This window comes from Orbicella faveolata, unplaced genomic scaffold (genome assembly GCF_042242905.1).
Source record: "Orbicella faveolata isolate gen_17 unplaced genomic scaffold, um_ofav_v1 contig_47, whole genome shotgun sequence".
NCBI classification, from domain to species: Eukaryota; Metazoa; Cnidaria; class Anthozoa; order Scleractinia; family Merulinidae; genus Orbicella; species Orbicella faveolata.
In genome coordinates, this window is record NW_028301577.1 from 12,184,986 (window position 1) to 12,194,372 (window position 9,387).

At 40.6% G+C, this 9,387-nt stretch overlaps 1 protein-coding gene and 1 long non-coding RNA gene across 2 annotated transcripts; one reads left to right on the top strand and one right to left on the bottom strand.

The window, feature by feature from the left end:
• The first annotated feature begins 4,894 nt into the window (after positions 1 to 4,894).
• LOC149097184 (uncharacterized) lies at positions 4,895 to 6,382 on the top strand. The gene is made up of 3 exons (XM_089280611.1): positions 4,895 to 5,083; positions 5,429 to 5,555; positions 5,952 to 6,382. The coding sequence occupies exons 1-3, from the start codon at positions 4,934 to 4,936 to the stop codon at positions 6,167 to 6,169; spliced, it is 495 nt and encodes a 164-aa protein (XP_089136737.1). The 5' UTR covers positions 4,895 to 4,933; the 3' UTR covers positions 6,170 to 6,382.
• Positions 6,383 to 6,520: 138 nt separating this feature from the next.
• On the bottom strand, positions 6,521 to 9,309 carry LOC149097185 (uncharacterized). Its single transcript, XR_016204154.1, has 2 exons — positions 8,078 to 9,309; positions 6,521 to 7,227 (listed from the first exon to the last, which is right to left on the bottom strand). It is a non-coding gene; the product is annotated as an uncharacterized LOC149097185 (long non-coding RNA).
• Between the last annotated feature and the right edge of the window lie 78 nt (positions 9,310 to 9,387).

Below are 9,387 nucleotides of genomic sequence, written 5' to 3' on the forward strand. Positions count from 1 at the left end.
CAGCAGAACCAATCAGAAATGAGCAGCGGGGAAAAGACGTCTCTGATTTTACAGTGCCCGTTTGTGATGATCAAAAATGCCAATTAGAGATTCAACAAGATTTCGACCACACAACATCAGTGTCAAATTCCTTGCCCCGAGAACACCGAACAGTTCCACCCATAGAAATGTGTGATCAAAGACCTTCGATGGCTGATAACTTCAAGAATCTCAAGATCATTTCAAAAGAATATCTGTATTTCGCTGAGTGTCCAAGTCTTCCTTCGCCACTTGATAAAAGCGAGTACGATAGCTACAAGTTCAGTAAAGATGACAAAGGAAAGCTCGAGGCTTCGAAAGATGAGTTATATCTTGATTGGAATGCCCCCAGCCATTTTGAATTGATGAACAAAGGTAAGTGTGCGTGCGTAGATTGCTTAAACGAGTTGAATCCACGAGGATTGCAGGGTCATACAGTTCAAAGCAAGACTTAAAAAAATAGAAGGTATTAAGGTATCAAGCTTTAAAAATAGAAGGTATTTTTAGGTCTTAAGCTGGCACAAAACAGTTTCCAGGACTTTCCAAGACTTAGATTTTGATGGACTATCATGACCGCTCTTAAATTTTCGAAAATTTTGGGTGGCTCTAAACCCCGTGTACAGAATTTTTTTAATACTTTGATAGAAGTCGCGTCTTGTCCTGGGTTTAACCGAATCGTTTTTGAATAATAAGCACTTAAAGCTAAAATTAATTATATAAAGGTGTCTTAAGCAGTTTATACTGTTTCTATGCTAGCCTCTTGTGTCACGAAAACGTCTTTATCCATAACTGATGCCATGATTGTAGCATCAAGTGATAAACTGTGGTTACAATAGCGCATCAAAAAACTGAGTCTTGAAAAGTGCTGGAAATCGCATTGAGCCAGCTTAAGTCTATATAATCCGGTCTCACAAATGGCTGAATTGCTAAAATTGGGAGGAGTAAGCAAATGAATTAACCCATGAACGAACAAACGGACCGGCGGACGAACGAAAATTAATGGAGAGGGTGGACCAGTGCGATCCATATCAGAGCGATCTATCTAACGCGTCTTTCTGTATATAGTGTTCTGTAGTGTCATTTAACATTTTCGCGGATGTCGCAAGCTGCCTCTGTCAGTAATTCCGAAGGACGAGCGTTTACAAGAAAAAAACACATAAATAATAGCACTTAACTTTAAGTTTAAAAATGTATTTTGAAGGCTTCATGATCGATTGTAAATCGATACTCTGATCAGAGAAAAGCATGTTAGAGCGGTTTTCTTTTGAGTGTCGAAAAGTAATTGGTTTTGCATCAACCACACTACACGTTTGGCTTAAAAAATCTCGGGCCACCTTTTCATCCAATCAGAAGTAAAACCAAAACCAATAGGCTCGCAGTCAGCTTCCCTCGCTTCGTACTTTGAGCTTTGACTGGTTCACTATATTTTCTGTGTCCTTTGGGATTGGCTAGAGTGACTATACTTAGGTTTTGGTTTTACAGCACTCGATAGCCCAATTTCGATATATTAAAATGCAGCCTAAAACAATAGACCACAGCAAGAGGCTCCAGGGAATAAACCCCACAAAATCTGTAGTTATTCCCCGGAGCCTCGTACTGAGGTTTATTGTTTTAGGCTGAATTTTAATATACTGAAATTGGTCTATTGAAAACTACTCTATCTGCACACACAGACTGACTCAATTGACCTTTAGTTTACTTTTTCTTCAGTACCAACATGTTGGCCAGCTATTGGAGTGAAGACATCCGTAACAGAAAATAAGAGTAAGTTTCCTGAATCTGTTGGAAGTGTTTAATTTTGGCTCGGACAAGATTTTTAAGGAACTGATGAAATAAACATTTACACCCTAATTCTAAACAATCTTCAAAAGGATAATCGGCAAATCAGTTATTTAATTTGACATTCAGTGAGCCAAATGCCCGGAAACAAACAATAATAATAATGAAACAAAATTCTCAAAGCTGATCGGTTATCAGCAAGCCTTATCGGAGCATTTATTGGACAGTTAACGTGCCTTTTTTATTAGACACTTTATGTTATGCTTCGTGTTACTGGACAGCACGTGTCATTTGCGCCCGCTGATGTAGGTAAGGATCTCTCAAGGATCTCGAGGACAATCGAATTGCTTTTTTCACCACAAAGTTAAACCTTTCGACTTTTCTGTTCTCAAATTTTGTTACAGCTATGATTAATTGGTAACAGGACTTCGTTTCGTTCAATTTGGTCTGTAATCATACTCGTGATTAAATAAATCTGACCCCCTTTCGCGGTCGTCCGATTCTGCTTACCGTTCGTATGTAATATATCAAGCACGCACGAAAGACCGTGTTTGACCACATTTCCAAACACCGAGAAGAGAGTTGAAAATCATTTTTTTCTGAGTACGACGCGGAGTATTTTTGACGAACTTTGAGGTGTTTGGAAATGTGGTCAAACACTATCTTGAGTGTTTGATATGTCTTCCCTATAAAAACTAAAAGTAAGGGAAAACGGAGAAATAAAATCGTAAAAATCTATGCTAGTTAAGATCAGATATCCAAACACTGTCACGGTCATGATTTTCTTTCTTTAAACGTGATGAATTATTAATGAGTTTGAGAAGATTAGTTTACTAACCTAACTGGACTCCACACCTACTTATTACCATTCCAAATTCCACGCGTACGCGCGTATTGTTCAAGTTGCTTTTCATTTCGACAGTTACAGCACATCAGCCAACCTTGTCTTTGTTTACTATGGTCAAGCAAGCACACCTTCTATCTGAAGAACAACTTGAACAAATAAAAGAGTCCGACTTTGACCAGTGTTACAGACCAACCTTGAAGAGAAGAAGCCTCTCACGCGAAGCATTTGGCTCACCTGCCGAGAAGTTCGCTAAAACGGCCCTCGATATCGACATCGGAAAATCCAGTGAAGATGGCGAGTTCTTTTCGCAAGAGGAGACCAGTGACGATTGCAAAGACGCTTCTCGCATTTACGCTGAGCAGCAAATACCTGTTCAGGATGAGGAAGTAACCAGCAACTCCACGGGGAAGGCAATGGAAGTTGTAGACGAACAAATGTCTGGCAAGGCTGTTTCGAAAGTGAGCTCTTTCGGTGAGAGACCATCCTTAAATTCCGAAAGTAACAACTTGAACTGGCTAAGTTCGACAGGAGATCACCTTTACATTGAAAATGCATTCTTCTACGAAGAGCGGAAAAAAGGACCGTGTACTTTTTGCTTAACATTTTGCCAAAAAGACCATGGACATTTGATGAGTGTAAATTTTCCGGAGAAAGAAGGTTCGTCTGCATATGGAGCAGCTAAAGCTTCCTCATTGAACGCTCAACAGGAAGGTGGTGAAACACTACTGACTGACCAGCTTGGAAAAGACTCAGAACTCTTAGAGAAACAGCAGATATTGATAATCACAAACGAGGAGGATCCAAGTCATAATGAAGTCCAAGTAGTGCTCAGTCAATCGCCTATCTCTTATAACATCGCATGCAAGTATCCTCCATTACCTGAGAACACTGGCTCGTGCTCGTCTCTGCGTGTGATAGACGAAAAAGCACTTATAACTGACGTAAGTCTCATTTATTTCTTTATTTATTCATTCATTCATTCATTCATTCGTTCGTTCGTTCGTTCATTCATTGATTCAACAAATATGATTACAATTTACCTTCGAAGTCTAGCAGTAATACGCTTTAGAGATTTAGAAAAAAACGACTCATTGTACTCGCTTGCTACTCGTGTCTGCCAAGAGAAACACGGGAAATTTTCTCTACTTCAGAACTGTCAACAGTGTTAAGTAACAGAATACTGCCATTACTCCAGTGGCCAATGAGCAAACGACTTTACCAGCTCAAAGTTTTTCAACATGAGATATTTGTCATATTTTCAGTAACAGATGACCATTCAACTATTGCTTGGTTGTTTAGCGCACTGCCAGTTTTAGGTCGTTAATTTTCTGCTTTCTTTATTTTCTGCTTTGAAATCAGCCTCTCGATGACGTGGATTGCAGCGCTTTGCAGTCAAGGAAAGATTTACTTCAGGCAGAAATATTATTGTACGAACGAGAACAGGTGGACGACTGGGTCCACCAGTGTGATGTGTTTCCACTCAATACGGCAACTCCTCAAGACCTTGAGAGTTTTAGCTCAAGTATTCCAGTGAAAAACCTCAGCGACAGGCCTCCTCGACATGCCGAATGCTTTGATAAAGTCCCACTAAGTGAGTATTTAGACAAATCGATAAACGAACAACCAGACTCTCCAACAGAAAAAAGGTCCAAACTCGATCCGAAACGTTTGCTTAGCCTCGGAGAGAACTGAAGAGAACCCGTTCAATATTTTTGCAGGTGATTCAAAACCTCGTCCTCTTCAAGCTACTTACTCTGAAGCTCCACCAGAAAATATGCAAACCGAAGGACCTATCAACCAAGGGGAAAAGGAAATAACAACATTTTCTGGCCAGAGAAACGATGATATATATCAAATAGTTCATCCAGGTAATAGCTCACTGATGGACTATGATAATAAGGAGAACAAGAGAGAGTTTAATTATGTCAATCAAGACAACATAAAACTGGAAGAGTCATCAGGTTAGTTTCTGCATGGGCATTGTCCATTACCTTCGGCTAAGTTAAAATGTTTAAAGCGCGCGGTAGTTTTCTTCCTATACCCCGATAAAAGCTGGTTCGGGTGTCGTGTTGTTTCCGTTCTCGTTCTTCTGCCGGGGCTGAACAGAATGATAGTCCACTACAAACCAACCAATTCTAAACATCAAACCTCTAAGGTAGGACAAACACTAAACCCGAGTTTGCTGCGCCCTTGAAGTACATGTAACGTATTTATAGTGACTTATTTCTAAGGAGGCCTAATTTGTGAAACTTAAGCTTTTTGGTTTGGTGTAACTCTTTTCCATCAGAGATGAAAGGTGAAAAGAAATCCACTAACAGTCATCAGGACAAAAGCGAAACGTTTCGGATCGAGATTGTGAGTAAGATAATTGACCTGGATGGCCCTGAGCTGCCACAGTTTGCTTTGATTCTTGTCCAAGGCGCCCTGAAAAAATCTCAGGTATGCGATCTTTACAAACGTTTGTTGGAACTCAGTTTTCTCGTCGAGGAAGCCGCATGAACGTCCTAAGTGGCTGGGTATACAACATTGACACAGGAAAAGTTCGCATAAAGGCTATAATTATAATTGACAACGCTTAGAAATGTTCTAGTTATAGCTGCGAAAAGTAGATCTTGGTTTCACTTTTCAATGACACGTAAAGTCAATATTGATTGAATAAATGTATGGTTAGGAATTATAGAGAGGCTCCCAAAATATGTTTTACTAATAAATCCCAAGCAAAGAAATAATAAGAAGAATGGCTTCTGGATGTCATCTCTCTAACATATTAAATCTCGTTTATAGATCGTGCCTAGCTGCAGTGAACCATTGAAACGTGATGAGGACAACAAATGCATGTCCATGGCAACTCCTGCGTTCTTGTGGAAAAGTGCATTTTCTTATCACAGCCAGCCAGCATCAAATGAACCAGGTAAGACCGTTTTTTGCAGCACAACCCACAATGGTGAAACTAAGTCCTAGATTTTCTCACTTCGCGGTGACTTCTAAAAAAATCTACTTTCATTGCCATAGGCAGTCCAGGGCTCGCCACCAACATACCTCGCCTCTCGATAGGAAAACTATAGGAAAATGACGCGTTCCTGTATAAAGAGTATAGACGAATTGTCAGGGCAACTTGACGAAACACTTGAAGGCTACCTGCAATTAATGCAATTGGCTGGCGAGTTGTAGTAAACCACGGTGCTGCGCTACAGAATTGAATGCCTCTTGTAAACCGTCGATTCTCCAATCTCAAGGATTGCAATAGCCTTTCTAACCGTGAAATGCGGTAAGCTTTTTGTCAACTGTTCTTGTTTTCCAATCTAAGGGAATAAAGTCGATGAAGATGACGAAAACAGGGACGCTGACAGTAAGGAAGGACCATTACACCTAATCACGCCTTTACCAAAGACCACATGCAATCAACCACTTCGGCTTGGACTATCAAGAAAGCACAGTAACAAACGATTACATCCTTACTTCAAGAAGCACTCCAGTGAAAAACCAACCTGGTGCCCACATTACCCTGGTCGACAGAAAAGGTGAACAGTGAATGCTCATAGCATTGACAGCTTTGTCGTTTGACCTCTTCGGAATGCCTTTGTTTTCACTGGATATATTCTAGTCAAAAGTCGTAGGATGCTTTTGCTTCTTATGAATTTGGTTGGTCTTCAATCTGTTGGATTAGAGAACATAGGAGCAACAATGCACAAGGATGTGTTTTGATACAGACATAATAAATATATTGTTAAGAGAGAAAGTTTGGCGATGTTTCAATTTCGTGCTGCAAGTACTAAATTCATGTCATATAACATCTTCTGCCAGCAAGGTTATTACCAGTAGTCCTGACTTGCGGGGTTAACACTTTTACCCTGTTTCAACCAACACACAGTGTCATACAAAAATAGCTTAGCACTTTATTACACTTTTTGTTTAAAGATCATTTACATTATTGAGTTTCTGGACTCTAAACTGATAAAGCGAGTGCTTACAATGTATAGGAAGTAGCCGGTTAGGAAGACCGTCGAATAGTTGTGACGATTTTCTCAAAATCAGCAAAACAACCGAAAGAAATGGCACTTTCATTTCTAATTCAGTTTCTGGTTGTTTTCCCTGAATGGAAAAAAAGAGAATGGGAATATGACAAGAAAATTTCCGACCTTCCGTTACGACAAGAAAAGGAGAAATAATACCCCTGAAGGTGGTTAAATCACAAATTCTAAACGGATTTCGGGAAATTGTCTCCCGAAATTTCAGAATGTTTTTCTCAGTTGGCCAAATGGCAAGCACTAAGCGATCTCAGTGGTTACGAATTCCTACTATTCTAGTAAGGTAGATCTAATCGATTTGATCGTTAATCCATTGTCGTTGGCGTGGATACAATTTAGGACGTGTGTGCTAACGAAGAACACAGGCCTATTCCATTTGAACTAAGGTGGCATCTGTGGCTACTCCGCAGTTGTTATTCTTCTGAGACATGAGCACGTAGCCGTCATCGCCCCAGTGGGTGGACCAGGAGTTCTTAACTAGCCAGTAAGCCTGACTGTTCATAGTCCCATAACCAACGGCGAGCACCGCATGGTCTAAATCTTCTTCCTTATTTCCTAGTGGAGAAAAAAAAACAAGACCAAGGAATGAAATGACGAGTTACACACGAGCTTAGTCGATTCCAATTGTGATGTAGTTTATGGGAAGGCAGAGTACAATATTCAATGTCATAACGCCATTCAAAGGCATTTTTAGACTTCCTCTGTAAACTGGACCCAGAGGTTTTCTTTTCCTTCCCTCAAATCGGGCTTGAACCGCGAAGCAGAAAATCAACCAGCTTTGATTTTCCGCGCGAGCCGCGGCTTTTTCGCTTTAATAATAAGGCCTGGTTCACACTAGCGACATATACATATAGACATAATGGCATAACGACATAATCGCTTGTGTCGGTAATGTGAACATCGACATAAACACATAAGGAAAAGATCAGTTTTTTCCCTTATGTCGTTATGTTTATGCTCTTATGTTACTATCATGTCAGATGTTCACACAGCAAGCATGACGACATAACGTCCTTTTGATGTCGTTATGTCGTTATGTTGCTAGTGTGGACTAGGCTAAGTAGACGAAAGGAGAAGATAGTCTATGGGACCAGAGTATAACGACTGCGAAAGGAGTCAATAAATATTTCATTGTCTTTTTGACGTGTATTGTTCATAACCAGAAACAAGAGGAAAAAACACCAAACATAGCTTGACCGGCTATCCCCTTTACTTCAACGTACCACACTGGGGTTCATAGTACACTCCAAAGGAGTAAAAAGCGAATGATCTGCGTGACCCATCTATCTCCACAGCTACTGGCCTATTTTGAGCTATGGTAATCTTGAGAGCGCTTAGGAGTATCGTAAGAAAACTAGCATACGTGGAGGGTTAATGCTAATCATTGTCTTTAGTTATCACTTACAGAAAGGTCGAGCTGGTCGATTCCTAGCCTGGGTCAGCAAGGTTTGTTGCTGGTCCTGCCGAGAAGGTCGCAAGTCGGACACAACATCCTACTAATGTAACTCAACAAGCCACTCAATTAGCCTTATTGTATGTTTTCCTGATTTCTTAAATTCAAAGCTATTTTTAACCTACATGTACACCCCTTGTTCACTAGTCATAAGGTATGTACATGTTGACTTTCAGCCGGATTGAGGAGTCGCTATAGACTGGTCTCACATCTCCAACTATGTACTTAAGGTCAACGGCAAACGGCTCAACCTCGTTCCCAGGGTGGGAACGAGGTTGCAAACGGCTTTGATATGCCATGCTTGCAATCATAGGGCTAGCTTCTTCCCTTGTTGGCGTCATTGTTAAGGACAAATATTCGAGCACGGGATGGTTATAGCAGGAAGGGGAGGGTGGGATGTAGATTGAGAGGGGTTACCACGTGATGGAAACTGGGGTGAAAAGGGTACGGGAGGCGGAAACGTAGGAAGGTAGCTCAGGAGAAATGTGAAAGCCGACGGGAACCTGAGAGAACAAGTGGAAGAGGAAGAAACCAGAGCAGGAAGGCAGCTCCCCTGTATTTTCCCTTCCGCCTCCCAAACACCACTTTACTCGATGTTCTCTTATCCACACCCCTCAAAACTGCCTCCCCTTCTTTCTCCCCTTATTCTCCCACTTTCCTGTTAGCTGCTATCTTTCTCTTAAGCCACTTCTACTCCGTTTCCACTTCCTGCACTCTATTCTCCCAAGTTTCCCCCACCCAGGAACCCCTTTTAATCTGCATCCCATCCCCTCCCTCCTACAACACCCTTCTTGAGCCCGATTCTTTTGATTTTCTGCCAACCTGATAATTTCTGCCCCTAAGCAATAACATCACGTAATATTTCCGAAACTATGGAAGCAATAGGGCCCTATTGTATCTTCTGAAGTTGGAATTGGCCTTCTAATCAAACAGTTGGACTGTAATTTCCGCAAAAGACAAAGATAGACCACGTGAGATAGATAGACAACGATACTCTGTAGTAATTTAAAGCAAAAAAAACTTTTCTTATTGATGATGATTTATTTGAAAATCTGGCAATGTATTCGGCTATGAGTGGCTATAGTGGGATAAATATAATGATGATGAAAATGATTAAACAAGTGAGATTAAACAGGTGAGATTAAACAAGTGAGATTAAACAAGTGAGATTAAACAAGTGAGATTAAACAAGTGAGATTAAACAAGTGAGATTAAACAAGTGAGATTAAACAAGTGTGACAATTCTGTTTACAGAAGGGAAT